Below are 18132 nucleotides of genomic sequence, written 5' to 3' on the forward strand. Positions count from 1 at the left end.
TTCTTCTTCTTCTTCTTCTTCTTCTTCTTCTTCTTCTTCTTCTTCTTCCTCTTCTTCCTCTCCTCCTCCTCCTCCTCCTCCTCCGTCTCTATCTTCCTCCTCTCCTCCTCCTCCTCCTCCTCCTTCTTCTTCTTTCTCTTCTTCTTCTTCTTCTCCTCCTCCTCCTCCTCCTCCTCCTCTTCCTCCTCCTCCTCTTCTCCTCCTCCTCCTCCTCCTCCTTCTTCTTCTTTCTCTTCTTCTTCTTCTTCTTCTTCTCCTCCTCCTCCTCCTCCTCCACTTCCTCCTCCTCCTCTTCTCCTCCTCCTCCTCCTCCTCCTCCTCCTCCTCCTCCTCCTCCTCCTCCTCCTCCTCCTCCCCCTCCTCTTCCCAAGCCCCCCCCCAGAAGGTCACCTGCTCCAAGTGGTTACGTGGGGGCCCATATAATTTATCCCCCTGCCTCATATCTAAACTTTTCAGACTGGAGTTTTTTAAGTGATTTGTTCTCTCTTCAGATTGATTTAACTTCCTATTAGGGGAATTGGGGAATTGCATATGGAAGGGGGAGAAATCTAGACGGGTTTTGAAGGGAGGGAAAAATAGATTTTATTTAAATATATATTTCCCTCTCTCGCCGGCGTAATCCAGCCGGGAGTTGTAGATTTCTTTTTTAGCTTGTCCAACTGCAATGTCTGAATTTTATTTTATTTTTCACATTCCCCGAAAGGGGTTTCATTAAAGGGGGAGGGGGAGGCTGCGTTCTTTTCCAAATCATCTCTACCGCAAACCCCCCTCCTCTTTTTGAGGGTCCTCCTTCCCACCCCCCTTTTCCAGGAAATGCGGATTGCAGGGAGTCCTCGATTTACGACCGAAACGGAGCTCAACGTTTCCGTCACTAAGCAGCTGCAGGGGTCACGTGACCCCCCTCCCTTTGGCACCCCTTCCGACGAGCAAAGTCTGCGGGGGAAGCCAGATTCACTTAACAACCGCATTAATCATTGAACAAGGTCGGGGATTCACTTAACGACGGTTAAGTGCAAGGTCATAAAATGGGGCAAAACTCACTTAACCCATGTCTCGCTTAGCAACGGACCTTTGGGGCTCAGTTGTGGTCGTAAGGCGAGGACTACCTGTGTATGTACAGTATATATGTGTATGTATTTGTGTGTGTGTGTATGTTTATATATGTTTACGTACATATATGTATATATACACAAATACATATACACACATTTATTCACTTTTTAAAAAAATTATATGTATATATGTGAGTCCATGTATATATAAAATGATTTTTGAAATGAATATCTGCAAACTCAGACAATCTTGCTCGTGGGAACTGAAAAACTGGTCATTTAAATTTATTTATTTTTTCCTTTGATTAAAGGGGGGGGGCAGAATTAAAAAGTGGTCCTTTGCTGCCATCTAGTGGCCGATGGCAGGCCCTGCCACCCACAGGGACGGGGTCACGTACCCGTCCACCTCTCCTGGTCTTCAGAAGGAGTTTGGGGGAGGGAAGTGGGTTGGGGGAGCTTGGAAAAGTCCCCCCCCAAGGCTCTCAGGAATGGATCCCAGAACAGATCACCTGGCAAAGGCTTTTCGGTGCAGGCCACGCAACAGTTCTTTGCAATCTGCAAGGTCTCCCTGATTTTAGCCAAGGGTGACCTTCCCTCCGTCTTGCCAGCTGGTCTGTACTTTATAGAAGAGGAAGAGAGAGAGAGGGAGAGAGGGAGGGAGGAAAAAGAAAGAGAGAAAGAGAGAAAAAGGAAGGAAGGAAGGTAAAAGAGAGAAGGAGAGAAAAAGGAAGGAAGGTAAAAGAGAGAAGGAGAGAAAAAGGAAGGAAGGTAAAAGAGGAGAGAAAAAGGAAAGAAGGAAGGAAGGAAAAAGAAAGAGAGGAAGAGAGAAAAAGGAAGAAAGGAAAAAGAGAGAGTAGAAGGAGACAAAAAGGAAGGAAGGAAAAAGAGGAAGAGAGAAAAAGGAAGGAAGAGAAAAAGGAAGGAAGGAAGGAAAAGGAGAGAAGGAGAGAAAAAGGAAGGAAGGAAAAAGAAAGAGAGGAAGAGGGAAAAAGGAAGGAAGGAAAAAGAAAGAGAGAAGGAGAGAAAAAGGAAGAAAGGAAGGAAAAAGAGAAAGAGAAAGGAAGGAAGGAAGGAGAGAAAAAGGAAGGAAGGAAGGAAAAAGAGAGGAGAGAAAAAGGAAGGAAGGAAAAAGAAGAGAGAAAAAGGAAGAAAGGAAGGAAAAGGAGAGAAAAAGGAAGGAAAAAGAAAGAGAGAAGAAGGAAGGAAGGAAGGAAGGAAGGACCCCCTTTTGCGACCTCTTGACAAGCGACGTCCCTGGGGGTATCCGGATTCCCTTCCCAACCCTGTGTGACTAACTTTTAACCACCGCAGTGATTCACTTAACAACGGTGGCCAGGCCCAGAAAGGTCGTAAAATGGGGCAAAGCTCCCTGAGGAAATGTCTCCCTTAGCACACCAACCTCTGGGGCTCACCAAACAGAGTGAGCACCTTGCTTAACCCTGGGAGGGTTGGACTAGAAGACCTCCGAGGTCCCTTCCTTCCAACTCTTAGGTTCTACGACCCTCTGCCCCACCGGGCCCAACCCTCCTTCTCCGTCCTGGGGCATTTTTGTTGTCCAGGGAAAGGAAGACCATGGGTGGGTGGGTGGGTGGGAGAGACCCCACCCCACCCCGTCTCGGTCCAGGCCATTAATTCTGCATGCTCAGAATTAACCTTGGAAGAGGAGAGCAATTCCATCCATAAAAAACTGCTGATTAAAGCTGTTTTTTTCGGAATTCGATTTCACTTAATGCCTTGGCGCCCGGCCCAGCCTCGCATTAACATAGCCACAGATACACCAGGGCTTCCTGTTGTGCGTTGTGGGCTCGGGGTGTGTGTGTGTGTGTGTGTGTGTGGTGTGTCTAGGGGGAGGGAGAACCTTTTCAATTAAAAAAAAAAAAGGCAACCTAATGAAGCCCCCCCCCCCTTCTCTCTCCTCTCCCTTCTGGGCGCCTTTTAAAGGGACTCCCTTCATAATGTGCAGAAAGCAAGGAAGGAGTGGTGGGTGCAAACAACGCAGCAGGGGGGCAGTGGGTGTGACGTCTCCCAGCCGAGGGTACTGCGCGTCAGCCCTGCCAGGTAGACCAGAGGGGAGACACGATCAGATCAGCTGAATTTTGCCGTATTGCAAAGCTGGAGACCTCCGCTTACAAGCGGAGGACTAAATCTTCCTCCCTCCCTCCATCCCTTCCTTCCTTCCTTCCTTCCTTCCTTCCTTCTCTTCCTTTCTTTCTCTCTCTCCTTCCTCTCTTCCTTCCTTCTTTCCTTCCTTTCTTTTTTCCTCTCTTTCTTTCTGTTTCTATTTCTCCTTCTGTCCTTCCTCCCTCCCTCCCTTGCTTCCTCCCCCCTCCCTCCTTTCCTTTTTCTTCTTTCCATCTTCCCTTCTGTTCCTTCCTCCCTCCCTCCTTTCTTTCCTTCCTTCCTTCTTTCTTTCCTTCCTTTCCTTTCTTCCTTTACCGTTTTGATTCATTGAGCTGAGTCCATTTCCATCCCACCTCTCTGCTCAAATAAGCGACTCTCGGCAGCGAAAAGTGATTAAAACACAAAATAAAACTTGTAAAATGTGATTTAAACTCAGGACCAAAATTAATCAGCAGCTCCCTGGAGAAGAGAGAGAGGGAGGGAGGGAGGGAGGGAGGGAGAGAGAGAGAGAGAGAGAGAGAGAGAGAGGGAGAGAGAGAGAGAGGGGCATCTTTGCAGGTTTTCAAAAACACAGAAAAAGTGGGATCCGTGTTCCGTTCTCAGGGGAGGCCCAGTCCATGCGCTTGACGGGCATCGTGGATGATAGGAAATGAAAAATTATTCTCTTTTCTCTGGTTAAAGGGAATACACTCCCTGGTGGCACGAAGGATGGCAGGGGGTTGGACTAGAAGACCTCCAAGGTCCCTTCCAACTCTATTTTGATTGATTGATTGATTGAAATGGTTTAGGGCCTCCTGCTCGAGCAGGGGGCTGGACTAGAAGACCTCCGAGGCCCCTTCCCACTCTTACGTTCTAGAATTGGCTTTCTCCAGTGAATTCCCCCGCACGGCGCGGCCAAAACAATTGAGACGCACGTTTTGTGGGGTTTTTGCCTTCCAGCCACACGTGGGGTGCAGTGTCACACACTCCATCACTTTGCTTGTTACTTTATGGCACCCCATAATCAGGCGGCGTCTACAAGCTGTTTTCTGACTAACCAAGTCTTGTTTGTTTTTCCTGACTAACCAGCTTTCAACTTTGGCAGAAGGGAAGGTTTGATGAGCAAGCTCCTGGTATGATTTGATAGTCGGGGAAAGAGTCCTCCAAGCTCTTGATGGACAGATGTTTTTTTGATGTTTGACTCGTTCTCACGCGCTGATCCCCTCCTCTGTTTTCTCCTTCTCTTTAGTGTCTGTACGGCTGTTACGTCCATTCGTCCATCATCCCCACGTTCCACCGAAGGTGCTATTGGCTGCTTCAGGTAAGACAGGTGCCAGGTTCCCCCTTTTGTCAGGTGGGCAGGGTGGAGCTGATGCGGTTCCCCAAAATATCTCTTGTGTTTTGTTTTTCCCCTTGCCGGTTCTTCGCCTCGTTTCTCCGCCCTCGTTTCAAAAGTTTTCAATTTCCTTTCGACGTTCGATCTTGCTTCTGTTGTTATGGATGTCGGGTTCGAACCGGGCTGGGGACAAGCCTCGTTCTCTGGCTGCCGTGATTTCGTTGTTGAGTTGTGTTTTGGGGTGTTTTAATTTGTTCGTGCTTGGGGAAAAAAGGCTTGGGAGGAGTTGCATCCTTCCCCCCGCCAAAAAATATAAAAATGCTGTATTTGGATTTTCGTTTCCCAAAAAAAAAGAAAAAAATCAGCTGTTTTGTAGAACTTGCTTCTCTGGCTCTACTACGCCGAGTAGTGACTTACATATTTTCGCTGCCACGGGGATCGTTGCAAGGATTTATTGTTGACTGTGCAGGTTTTCCTCCACCGAGGCCTGCAGAGAACATCTTCTGATCCTGGTAGTAAGGGTTGGTGGGACTTGGGGATGGGTGAAGGTTTGAGGAACAAGACCAGAAAGGAGATGACCACCAAGTGGGTCGAATGCCGAGAACGTGGCCAGGTGTGGAGATTTGAGGTCATAGACACCATCTGTAGTCCTAAGTCACCTTTTTTCAGGGCCGTTATAACTCTAACTCCGGTCACTAACTGGAGTATCCTAAGTCCAGGACCGCCTGTATTAGAACATGCCGGATTTTATGATGAGTTAGATTCGTTCTTTTATCTGTCATATTCCCGATCTGTTGTGCATCTCTCTGCATTTACATTCATATATATATATATATATGAGAATATATCTGCCGAACAAAACTCCACACTGGCAACGAGAAGGGCATCCGGCCAGTAATCACTCTGCTAGCTCCATTCAGTTGCCCAGACTCCACCCCACAAGGGATTATGGGGTTGTTAAAAGAGGATGATGATGATGATACACACACGCACAAACATATATACATATTTTAAAGGAGCTGAGCCCTTTTTCATCTTTTCTTGATGGAAAATGTATTATTTTGGAGCCTCCAAGCGCCGGCGTGCTATGATAATGGCAAATTTAAAGAGTCAGCGATTTGGAAACGACAGTGCCGGAATTCCCCAGGCGCTGCACCGAATCATTTCCATAATCCACCACAGCCCAGCGACGCATTCAAGAGGCATTTGTGTCCATTCCTCGGCTTTGCGACCACATGAGGCGGCCAGCGGACTTTATTCTCTAAGCCACAAGAGAAATAGCCTCTATAAATCAGGGCTTCTCACTGGGAAGAGGCGAGGACTTCAATTCCCAGAAGCCCCCCCCCGGCCGGGGGACTTCTGGGAGTTTGAAATCCATGCCACTTAAAATTGCCCAATTTAAAAAAAAAAAATCGATTTAAATCTTATTTTCACAACTTACCTGCCTTTCTAAATTTAGTACCCTCGGGGGGTGGGTGGGTTGGGAGAAAAGTCTCAAATGAAGCCAAAAAATAAAAATCAATGCCACGGCTCCCCCCTCAGCTTAAAATACAGCCCTGGATCGTTGGGGCTGGAAGGGGCCCGCGAGGTCATCTAGTCCAACCCTACCCCTTTGTTTTTCTCAGCCTCTTTGGAGGGGTGGGAGGGGGGGCAGTTTCAGATCGGGGGAACTCCAGGGCAACTTTGGCGCAGGGGGAAACGCCTTGGGAAGTCCTCGTCTTACGACCGGGAAAGTTCCCTCGCTAAGCGAGGCAGTGGTTTTAAAGGAGCTTCGTCCCCTTTCAACGACCTTGCTTGCCCCCGTCGTTAAGCGGAATCCTCTAATTAGTCCCACGGTTGTTAAGCGAATCTGGCTCTCCCCCCCCACCGCCCCCCTTGAATTTGCTGGTCGAAGGGATAATCACGTAAGACCACCGGGAAACTGCGACGGTCGTAAATACGAGTCAGTGGCCTCCAACCACGGTCTTAAAATTCCATATAAAGCGGCATTAACGCTTCTCGTGACCTCGGGTACTGTCCTTCTGTCGATGCCACCTTGGCCGCCGCATTTTTGCTTTAATGTTGATTCCTGCACTGAGCAGGGGGCTGGTCTAGATGCCCTCAAAGTCCCCTTGCCCCACCGGGCTGTGATCAGCCGTCTTTTGATCTTCAAGGCAGAGGCGACGCCGTTGCGTTTTCAAAAGGCCCGGAACAATTCAGCGGCAAGGATAAGGTTTCAAAGGAAAAATGTCCTTCACAACACTTGATCGAAGTTTCTTTTCTTTTCTTTTAATTTAATATTCCCTTTAGTTCTCTCCCCTGCAACACACAAATACACACACACACACACACACACACACACACAAAGGATAATGGCAAGAAAAATCTGCATTGTGCACAGGTGGCATCGCCAGCCTCACTTCCTTGGTGCGGCTACGCCTGTTGTGCAGTTTTGATCTCAACGCACAACCAAAAATTGCACCAGGGAAAATTCCACAAGGAAGAGCTGAAAGGCCGAGGCCAACCCCAAGGGCATTTTCGTTCCTCAGGAAAACATCGGATTGAGGGGGGGGGGGGGTCACTAAACAAATCAGGTGTCAGCACTTCAAGTTGCATTTACTCTAGTGCTGACATAAGAAGGAGGAGCGGAGGCGTCTGGAAAGGGACGTTTGACTTTTCACCTACTTATTTTCCCTGGAGATAATATCCCCTAGGAGATGGGATGGGAGGGGGGAAATTCCTTTGAGCTGGAGCAGTAGATTAGGGGTAGAGTGACTTGGAAGATGGCCAATGAGTGCAGGGGAGTGGGGAACGGAAAGGGAGGGTTTTGGGTCTGGAAGTCAGTGTTGGCTTCAATGAGTCGGGAGGTAGAATGTCGTGCTTAATAAATGGGAGTTTTTCTTCAAAGGCTTTGTTTGAAATGCAATTTATTTGAGACGACCTCGAAACCTGACATCAGGTTTCACACTTAGGCAAGGAAAAAAAAAGAAACCCCAAATGTATGGGTAGGGTTTAAGTCAAACTTGGCTCAACAGAAGTAAACTGTGAGAGGGACCTCGGAGTGCGAATGGGCCCAACTAGAGAACATCATCAGTGCCAGAAGGGATTGTGGGTTTTTTTTTTGGGGGGGGGTGATGATGATGAGGAGGAGGAGGAGGAGGAGGAGAGATGGACAACTGTAGGGTCCTTGGTGGTCTCTGAGCTTGGTGTTTTTTTTGCAGACCTCTCGTGAGCCAACTAGGGAACATCATCAATGCTAGAAGAACATGTGAATGTTTTTTAAAATGTTATCTAATTTTAGGTTCTATTTAATTGGGCCAAACTATGTTATAATAATAATTTTAATTAGCAATTTTATGATGTTTGTGCATCTATATTTTTCTTGACTGTACACCGCCTTGAGTCCTACGGGAGAAAGGCGGTATAGAAATAAAATAAAAATAAATAAATAAATAAATAAATAAATAAATAAATAAATAAATAAATAAATAAATAAATAAATAGGAATTAGGGTTTGAGGAGAGGAGGAGGAGGAGGAGAACTGTGGGGTCCTTGGTGCACTCTTGAGCTTGGATATTTTCTTGCAGACATTTAATTACCCAACTAGGGAACACCATCAGTTACTGGAAGGTAGAGGGGTTTGCGGAAAGGAGGAGGAGAGAAGGAAGATGGAGGAGGAGAGGAGGAGGAGGCAAAGAAGAAGAAAAGGAGGAGGAGGAGGAGGGGGGAGGAGGAGCAGGAGGAGAAGAAGAAGAAGTACCTGTAGAATTGTAATGCTGGAAGGGACCTCGGAGGTCATCCAGTCCAACCTCCTGCCCAGGGCAGCCTGTTCTCTAGGGCCTGTCCATCAAATGTCCCTTTGTCCCAATCCAAGATGCCCCCTGCCCACCCCCCCACCCCCTTGGTCTTTCCTTCCCTCCCGCTTCTCTTGACCCTCCGTCTTTATCCGAGAAACGGGAAAATCTTATTTTTTTTTTTCTCTGCAATCTTCAAGGGAAAGTGGGGGGGGAGAAAAAAGAGGCTGGGGAAGCCCCCCCCCCTCCCCGATTTAACATTCTGCAGGTGTAAACAGGCTGTGTGTGCAGTTCCCGGAGAAAACAAAGCGGAAAAGCAATTGCGGCACAGGGAAATTATGGGATGGGCAAGCTTCTCTGGCATGCAAGCAGGGTCTCGGTCCTCTGCCTTCTCCCACCCCCACCCCCATAGAAGGATTTTTTAAAAAGACCCCTCTTTGCTCCCTGGAGTCTTTGCAAAGGCTCCCGACCCTCTTGATAGGATTTGGGAAACGCCGGTAGATCGCCAGCGAGGTAGCTACAGAAAAATAAGGCAGGCATCCTGGGGTTTTTTCTCCGTTTGAAGGCTGGGCTGGCATCCTGGGCAAAAGGTTGCCTTTTCTCCGGCAATTTAAACAATAGAAATAGAAGAACAGAGTTGGAAGGGACCTTGGAGGTCTTCTAGTCCAACCCCCTGCCCAGGCAGGAAACCCTACACCACTTCAGACAGATGGTTATCCAACCATCTCCTTAAAAACTTCCAGTGTTGGCGCATTCGCAACTTCTAGTGGCAAGCAGTTCCACTGTCTAATTGTTCTCACTGTCAGGAAATTCCTCCTTAATTCCAGGTTGCCTAACCTTACACCACTTCAGACAGATGTTTATCCAACCATCTTCTTAAAAAACTTCCAGTGTTGGAGCATTTACAACTTCTAGTGGCAAGCAGTTCCATGGATTAATTGTTCCAACTGTCAGGAAATTTCTCCTTAGTTCTAAGTTGCTTCTCTCCTTGATGAGTTTCCATCCGTTGCTCCTTGTCCTGCCTTCGGGTGCTTTGGAGAATAGCTTGGCTCCCTCTTCTTTGGGGCAGCCCCTGAGATATTGGAAAATCTATCATGCAAAATAAAATATAAATATGTGAAATATGTGGGGGTGGGTGGGTGGAGAAATATAAATTGTGGCTATTGTACCGACACAGAACAGTTATAAAATGGAAGGTGGGTTTTTTTTTTCATTTTTGTTTTTAAAGAAAAAATAATAATAATAATAAAAATCTTAATTTAAAATGTAAAATAGAGCAGTTTTGCAATATTTGAGAAACTGCCCCAAAAGAAAAGGGATAAAAGGGATGGAGAGGGGGGGGGGTTCCACCTGTTCTCCAAAGCCCCTGAAGGCAGGACGAGAAGCGACGGATGGGAACTAAGGAACCTGGAACTAATTTTCTGACAGGGAGAAGGATTAACCCGTGGAACTGCTTGCCACCAGAAATGCTTCAACGCTGGAGGGTTTTAAACAAGAGATTGGACAGCTGTTTGTCGAGAACGGTGCAGGATCTCCTGCCTGAGCAGGGGGTTGGACTAAAAGACCTCCAAGGTCCCGTCGAACTCTCTCATTCTATGGTTTGCCGTTGAAGTGCATTCTGATTTTCTGGCCGTGCCTGCATGATTATCGTTAATGTATAAATTGCAAAAACCGGTCAGGCGGCCAGGCGATATCGCCTGGCCGCGTGACCGTTTTTTGCAATTTTGCGATTGTGGTTCACACCGGTTTTACCCTCCAGGAGCGGGATTTATTCTCCGTAAGTTTTGAAACAGCCGAGGATTCCCGAGCGCTTTATAAATTGAGGCTGCATTATTGTCGCACCCAACAGAGCTTCTCTCTCTCTATATATATATATATTTTTAGACGGTGTCAGAGTTTCTATTATAAACCCCGTTTTTCAAGACTTTAGAACTCGGCTATAAAACTGGCAAATTGTTCTGACCCAGCTCCCCAAACACGACAAACCGACTGATGTGAATTCAAAATATTCCTTTATTAGGTGCTCCGGCAGCCCCGGCAAAACGTTTCTCTCTCACCGCAGGCTAACAAGTCTGTCCGTCTGGAAGATGAATAAGTTGTCTGCCACATCTATTCATGTCTGCCCCCTGCCTTTTATCCCCAGAGCTAATGTGGGGCTTCGCTAGCAGTGGTGGCTCTTCCGTCCCAAGGACCGGCCCATAGATTTCCATTCCTCTCCTCTCCTCTCTGCCTTCCGTGCATCCGCGCGTCAGGCACTGGACTCAGCTGTCATGTGATCAGACGCTTTGAAACTGACTTGTATTTATGACGGTTGCAGTGTCCCCAGGGTCACGCAATCCCCTTTTGCAACCTTCTAACCTGCAAAGTCCATGGGGGAACCAGATTCACTTAATGACCGTCTTAGTAACTCAACAACTGCAGTGATTCGCTTAACAGTTGTGGTAAGAAAGATACTCACAACTTTGTTAACTAAAGCAAAACGTTCCTTCCTTCCTTCCTTCCTTCCTTCCTTCCTTCCTTCCTTCCTTCCTTCCTTCCTTCCTTCCTTCCCATATTCTCCTCCTCCCATTCTTTTCCTCCTTCTCTTCCTCCTCCTTCCATTCTTCTCTGCCTCTCTTCCTCTTCCTCTCCTTCTCATCTCCTCCTTCTCCTCCTCTGCTTTCCTCCTCCTCCTTCTCCTCATCTCCTCCTTCTCTTCCTCCTCCTCCCATTCTTCTCTGCCTCCTCCTCCTCTTCCTCTCCTTCTTCTCATCCCATCCTACTCTCTTCCTCCTCCTCCTCTTCTCCTCCTCTTCTCCTCCTCCCCCATTCTCCTCTCTTCCTCCTCCTCCTCCCCTCCTCCCCCATTCTTCTCTCTTCCTCATCTCCTCCTCCTCCTCCCATTCTTTTCTCTCTTTCTCCTCCTCCTCTTCGTCTCATCCTGTCCTTCTCCCTTCCTCCTCCTTCTCCTCCTCCCCCATTCTTCTCCACCTCTCTTCCTCTGCCTCTCTTCCTTTTCCTCTCCTCCTCCTCCTCCCATTCTTTTCTCTTCCTCCTCCTCCTCTTCCTCTCCTTCTTCTCATCCTGTCCTTCTCCCTTCCTCCTCCTTCTCCTCCTCCCCCATTCTTCTCCGCCTCTCTTCCTCTGCCTCTCTTCCTTTTCCTCTCCTCTTCCTCCTCCCATTCTTTTCTCTTTCTCCTCCTCCTCTTCCTCTCCTTCTTCTCATCCCGTCCTTCTCCCTTCCTCCTCCTCCTCTCTTCCTCCCCCATTCTTCTCTGCCTCTCTTCCTCCTCCTCTTCCTCTTCCTCTCCTCCTCCTCATCTCCTCCAGCTCACTCCATAGAAAACTTCCTTCTCTCTTCCTTCCGCCCACATTAATCGACTGCCAGCTGGACTTCCATCCTGGCGGATTTAAGGAGAGAACTTACTCTCCCTCTCTCTCTCTCTCTCTCTCTCTCTCTCTCTCTCTCTCTCCTCTCTCTCTCTCTCCCTCTCTCTCTCTCTCTCTCTCTTTGAGCAGGGGGTTGGACTAGAAGACCTCCAAGGAGACATCCCCCCCCCCAAAAAAAACTTAAGTGATTTAAAAAGAAAGATTCCGAAAAAGAAAGATCTTTAGGCTTCCTGAATTCTGGTGCATCTCAACTCTGGGGGAAACTTTATTTTTGAATGTTGCTGTAGAGGAAGACGAAAATTTTTCATTAAGGAGCCTCAGTGTGTGTGTGTGTGTGTGTGAGAGAGTGTGGATGGGCTCCTGGCGGAGGAAATTAGAGGAGAGAAACAGCTGTTGCCTCCTTCTTTTGTTTCGGCGCTTAATCTGCCAATAACGCCAGCCTTTGCTGCCCTTTTTAATGCCTCCCTTTATCCTCAATATTAAATGTGCGTTTTGTTCATTAACTGCCATCCGATCGCTGGCTTCTGGCCGGATGTCTCCGAGACCAGGCAGGGACACGGTAGGAGCAGGTTTCCGCTCGCCCGGAGGGGAAACTGAGGGACCAGACAGAGGTTGGCTTGGCTTGGCTGGTTCTTTGGGGATGGAGATCTTGGCCCCAATATTGGGAATCTCTGCCAGAACAAAGACTCTGCTTCCTTTCCTTTCCTTTCCTTTCCTTTCCTTTCCTTTCCTTTCCTTTCCTTTCCTTTCCTTTCCTTTCCTTTTCCCTTCCCTTCCCTTCCCTTCCTTTCCTTTCCTTTCCTTTCCTTTCCTTTCCTTTCCTCTTTCCTTTCTCCTTCTCTCATCCTTTCCTTCCCTCTTTCCTTTCCCTCCCTCTTTCCTTTCCTTTCCCTTCCTTTCCTTCCCTCTTCCTCTTTTCCTTTCCTTTCCTTCTTTCCTTTCCTTTCCTTCCCTTTCCTTTTCTTTCCTCTTTCCTTTCTCCTTCCTTCATCCTTTCCTTCCCTCTGTCCTTTCCTTCCCTCTTTCCTTTCTCCTTCCCTTCCCTCGTCCTTCTCTTCCCTCTTTCCTTTCCTTTCCCTTCCTTCCCTCTTCCTCCTTTCCTTTCCTTTCCCTTCCTTTCCTTCCCTCTCCTTTCCTTTCCTCTTCCCTTTCCTTTCTCCTTCCCTTCCCTTCTCTCTTCCTCCTTTCCTTTCTTCCCTCCCTCTTTGGGATGGCTAATTATCCAACCAACTCTTGCTCATTTGTCATCTGATGGGCACTGCAGTTGAGCCACCAACTCTCAGCTGGAGAACTTGGGCGCCTGGTGAATTCTAGTCCCTCCTTTAGCCACCAAAGCCAGCTGGGTGATTTTTGGGCCAGTCTCCCTCCCCACTCTCTCTCTCTCTCATCCCAACCCACCTCACAGGATTGTTGTTATTGTGGACAAAACAGAGAGAAGAAGGAGCATTAGGTCCACTCGCCAACTTGAGTGACTTGTGAAAATAATAAAAAATCCAAAAATAAAAGATCCAAAAAGATTTTATGACTTTTGTTACCGTGTTTTTCCCGAAAATAAGACCCTGTCTTATATTTTTTTTGAACCCCGAAATAAGCGCTTGGCCTTATTTTCGGGGAGGTCTTATTTTTTTTTTTAATTACATTTATATGCCGCCCTTCTCCGGAGACTCAGGGCGGCTTACAATGCGTTAAGCAATAGCCTTCATCCTTTTGTATATTTATACAAAGTCAGCTTATTGCCCCCACAAACTGGGTCCTCATTTCACCTACCTTAGAAAGGATGGAAGGCTGAGTCAACCTTGAGCCTGGCGAGATTCGAACCTGCAGAAATTGCAGGCAGCTGTGTTAATAACAGGCTTTTAGTCTGTTGAGCTATCCAGGCTCAGATATTTTGGGGCGCGTGGAGCAAGTCGGGGCTCCTCTTGCCATCTTGCCTGATTTCCAGCTCTGTCTCCCTAACCCAAACCAGAGGAAATAGCGGGGACTGTCTGTGCATGCATTTAAATATTTTTGGGGAGGGCTTATTTTTGGGGGAGGATTTATTTTCGGAGAGGGCTTATTATCTGGGAAGGCCTTATTTCCGGAGAAACACAGTACTTACTCTCTCCGGCAGCCTGACATTTTTCTAAGGACGGGGTTGGGTTCAAGGGGGCTGCAGGGGGGCAAACTGGGACCCCCCTCAGGAGGGGCTGACCAGACCCACGTGAAGCAAAGCATCCAAGCCTCACGCTGGACAATCCCACCAATTCAAAACTCCTAAACAGGATTTGATGGCACGGTGCTTTTGCGACCTCCAGCCTGTTCCTTCCAGATGCTTCTTTCATTTTTAATCGGGCTTCTCTGTCTGCTTTTCACATCTCATTGTGCAAGAATCCATCAGCCGGGTGGATTCAGGAGGGGCTCCCGGGGGACTATCCTAACTAACCCGTCGACCGCACGAATCGGATCCGTAACCTGCTAAAGAACGAAACACGGGGTCTTTTGCAAGATCGCGCGGAGGGTTAATAATTTTATTTATTTATTTATTTTATTAGATTTCTATACCGCCCTACTCCTGAAGGACTCGGGGCGGTGAACCTCCACAGAGTAAAAACACATAAATACAAAAATGTAAAATGGAAGAAAATGAATTAAATAATTTGGCTGAAACAAATTTAAAATACCCAGTAATTTAAAAACGAATTAAATAATGCCGCTTTATAAGGCCTTGGTAAGACCACACTTGGAATACGGCATCGAGTTGTGGTCACCCTATTATTATAGAATAGAGTAAGAGAGTCGGAAGGGACCTCGGAGGTCATCTAGTCCAACCCCCTGCTCAAGCAGAAATGGTCTCCTGCTTGAGCAGGGGGTTGGACTAGATGACCTCCGAGGTCCCTTCCATGTTCTATCTTTTCCCCCCCCTCTTCTCCGGGCAGCTTGTCAAGCCACGTGCGCGCACGTGCGCTCTGCCAGGTGTCGGCTTCTGTTGTGGCAACCGGTGAATTGAATCCCTCTCCCATCCTCTTAATTTCTTCCCTCCCTCCCTCCTTCTCCCCTCCTGGAGTGGGGGGGGTGGGTGGGGGTGGGTGTCTCATTGTTTGCCCATCACATCAAATGGGGGTCTGAAGCCGGCAGGGAGAAGATTGACCAGGCAAAGGCAATAGAAGGACGTTTCCGGTCGTTATAGCAACCGTGGCTAAACCATCGACACCCAGGCGAGCCGAAGGCGTCCAGTGCTCTTCCTCGTCACAGCCTTTCCTTTTTCCCGAGGAGGTTCGGCGTCCGAATGGATTTGGCAAAGGGTGGGAAGGGTCCTCAGAGGTCATCTAGTCCAACCCCCAGCTCTAGCAGGAAAAAAAAAAAGCCCTCTACCATTACTGACCAAAACACTTCTTGGAAGCCTCCAAGCTTGGAGCCCTCGCCATTTCTGGAGGGAAGCAGCCGTTGCATTGATTAATTGATCCGGAGGTATAGAATAACAGAGCGGGGAAGGGGCCTTGGAGGTCTTCTAGTCCAACCCCCTGCTCAAGCAGGAGAGAACCCTAGAGACTTTCAGGCCAACGGTTGGCCCATCTCTTCTTAAAAACTTCCAGTGTTGGAGCATTCACAACTTCTGGTGGCAAGCAGTTCCATGGGTTAATCGTCCTCACTGTCAGGAAATTCCTCCTTACTTGTAGGTTGCTTCTCTCCTTGGTCAGTTTCCATCCGTCGCTTCTTCTCCTGCCTTCAGGTGCTTTGGAGAATAGGGGGACCCCCGTCTTCTTTGGGGCAGCAGCTCCTCAAATATTGGAAGACTCTCCCCCCTAGACTCTCTCCCCCTAGAAGATGAGATGAGGAGGAAGAGCAGGAGGAGGAAGAGGAGGAGGAGAAGGAGAAGGAAAGAAAAGAGGAGGAGGAGGAGGAGGAAGAGAAGGAGGAAAGAAGAGAGGAGAAGGAAGGAAGAGGAGGAGGAACAGGAGGAGAAGGAAGAAGAGAAGGAGGAGGAAAGAAAAGAGGAGGAGGAGGAGAAGGAAGGAAAAGAAGAGGAGGAAGAGGAGGAGGAGGAAGAAGAGGAGAAGGAAAGAAAAGAAGAGGAGAAGGAGGAGAGGAAGAGGAAGAGGAGGAGGAGGAAAGAAAAGAGGAGGAAGAGTAGAAGGAAAGAAAGGAGGAGGAGAAGGAAAGAAAAGAAGAGGAGGAGGAGGAGGAGGAGGAGAGGAAGAGGAAGAAGAGAAGGAAGAGGAGGAGGAAAGAAAAGAGGAGGAGGAAGAGGAGAAGGAAAGAAGGGGAAGGGAAGGGAGGGGAAGGGGAAAGTTGAGGATGCTTGAATCTCTCTCCATCTTCCTCCTCGACCTTTCCCGCTAAGGAGGGAGGCTTTTTCCCTTGGATTTTTTTTTTTATTAAAAAGATGCAAATGAGCAACCCAAACATGTCAGAAGTGTCCGTGGCTAATTATTCATTAGGTGCATAATTAGTACAGGGTGATCATGACATTTTAATGTGGCTCATTTTTATATCGGTGTCGGGGTGAAACGCAGCCGCGGGGAGGCACTGGAGGAAAATGCCGGTTTTGGGGGGGGGGGTTGCAGGGGGGGTGATGGGGAAGAAATTCAGGGAGCCCGTTTTGGGCACGCCTGAGGTCAAAGGTCTCCAAGGCTGCCCTGCCCAGGTGGACAAGACGAAGGAAGTTATTGGCAATCTTGGTGTCGTCTAGAACATCATCTATAAATGCCAGTATTTGGATGGATGGAAAGAAGGAAAGAAATAAGGAAGGAAGAGGGAGGGAGGGAGGGAAGAAAATAAGGAAGAGGGAAGGAGGGAGGGAAGGAAAGAAGGAAGTTCGGAAAGAAGGGAATAGGGAAGGAAGAGGGAGGGAGGGAGGGGTAGAAGGAAGGAAGATAGGAAAGAAGGAAGGACGGAAGGAAGGAAGGAGAGGGAGGGGGAGAAGGAAGGAAGGAAGATAGGAAAGAAGGACAGAAGGACGGAAGGAAGGAAGATAGGGAAGATGGAAGAAAGGAAGAAAGAAGGAAGCACAGAAGGAAGATAGGAAAGAAGGAAGGAAGGACAGAAGGAAGGAAGGAGAGGGAGGGAGGGAGAGAAGGAAGGAAGCAAGATAGGAAAGACAGAAGGAGGGAAGGATGGAAGGAAGGAAGGAGAGGGAGGGAGGGAGGGGGAGAAAGAAGGAAGGAAGAAGGAAGAAGGAGGGATGGGGAGAAGGAAAGAAGGAAGATAGGAAGGAAGGAAGGAGGGAGGGGGAGGGGAAATACGCGAAAGCCCTTTCTCTCCCCCCCCCCCTTGGGCTTCTGAAAAAGACACCTTTTTAACAGAAAAGTGAATAAAAGTATGCCTTTATTACATCAACCGACGTTTCCCCCCAAATACTTGCCGGGAAGTCCCCCGGGGGGGCCGCCGTGAGAAAACGGGGCCTTTGGAGTTGAGTCACTCTTTCAAGGTTGACTCTATGTGGGGCGCCCACCCCCTCCGAAAACCCCCAGGAGAACGCCCACAAAAGTCAAGCTTTCCGGAAGAATTTGCTCTTTAAATTGGGTTTTGCCTCCGCCGCTGCTGACGGGACTCTCTGGGGACCCGGAGCACAAAGCCACAAAAATTGTCTTCTTCTTCGCCTCTTCGCAAATGTCCTTTCCTGGTTGAAAAGAAAGGAAGGAAAATAATTTACTGATTTCCTTTCGTGCCATTCCTTGCGAAGGCCCACGTAGCCTCTGCAGTACTCGCAAATGCGCTAGTCGTTCCCGACTCTAGGGGGCGCTGCTCATCTCCGTTTCAAAGCCGAAGAGCCAGCGCTGTCCGAAGACGTCTCCGTGGTCGTGTGGCCAGCATGACTCAACGCCAAAGGCGCACGGAACGCTCTTCCCTTCCCACCAAAGGTGGTCCCTATTTTTCTACCTGCATTTTTTACCTGCTTTCGAACTGCTAGGTTGGCAGAAGCTGGGACAAGTCACAGGAGCTCACCCCGTTACGCGGCCCTTGGGATTCGAACCGCAGAACTGTCGTCCTTTTGATTGACAAGCTCAGCTTCTTAGCCACTGAGCCACCGCGCCCCTTTCAATAGTAGTTTCTGCTAAATTAGCTTTGGCAATGAAGCTGGCACCAACTGGCCACCGCATCCCACCGAGGCCTGTTAGGAACAGCCAAATTCCTGATTTTGGGTTGGGATGGATGATAAATAAAATGAAGGATGAATAAAAGAATGAAGGGATGGCTGAAGGGATAAATGAAGGGATGGCTGAATAAATGAAGGGATGGATAGATGGATGGATAGAGGGATGGAGGAAGGAATGGATGGATGGACAGATGGATGATAAAAGGATGGATGAATAAAAGAATGGATGGCAGAATGGATAAATGAAGAGATAGATAAATACATAAAGGGATGAATGAATGAATGGTTGGATGGCTGAATGGATAAATGAAGGGATGGCTGAATAAATGAAGGGATGGATAGATGGATGGATGGATGAATGGAGGGATGGAGGAAGGAATGGATGGATGATAAAAGGATGGATGAATAAAAGAATGGATGGCAGAA

The 18132-nt window shown here is 48.2% G+C and overlaps 1 protein-coding gene across 1 annotated transcript in view; it reads left to right on the forward strand.

The window, feature by feature from the left end:
- Positions 1-18132, forward strand: part of CAMTA1 (calmodulin binding transcription activator 1) — a 293220-nt gene that overhangs the window by 201034 nt on the left and 74054 nt on the right. Inside the window, exon 5 of the mRNA XM_070956332.1 lies at positions 4402-4473. Within this exon, the coding sequence (XP_070812433.1) occupies positions 4402-4473 (72 nt within the window). The remainder of the gene's footprint in view (positions 1-4401; positions 4474-18132) is intronic.

This window comes from Pituophis catenifer, unplaced genomic scaffold (assembly GCF_029215685.1).
Source record: "Pituophis catenifer annectens isolate HBS135680 unplaced genomic scaffold, rPitCat1.0.hap2 SCAF_18, whole genome shotgun sequence".
NCBI classification, from domain to species: Eukaryota; Metazoa; Chordata; class Lepidosauria; order Squamata; family Colubridae; genus Pituophis; species Pituophis catenifer.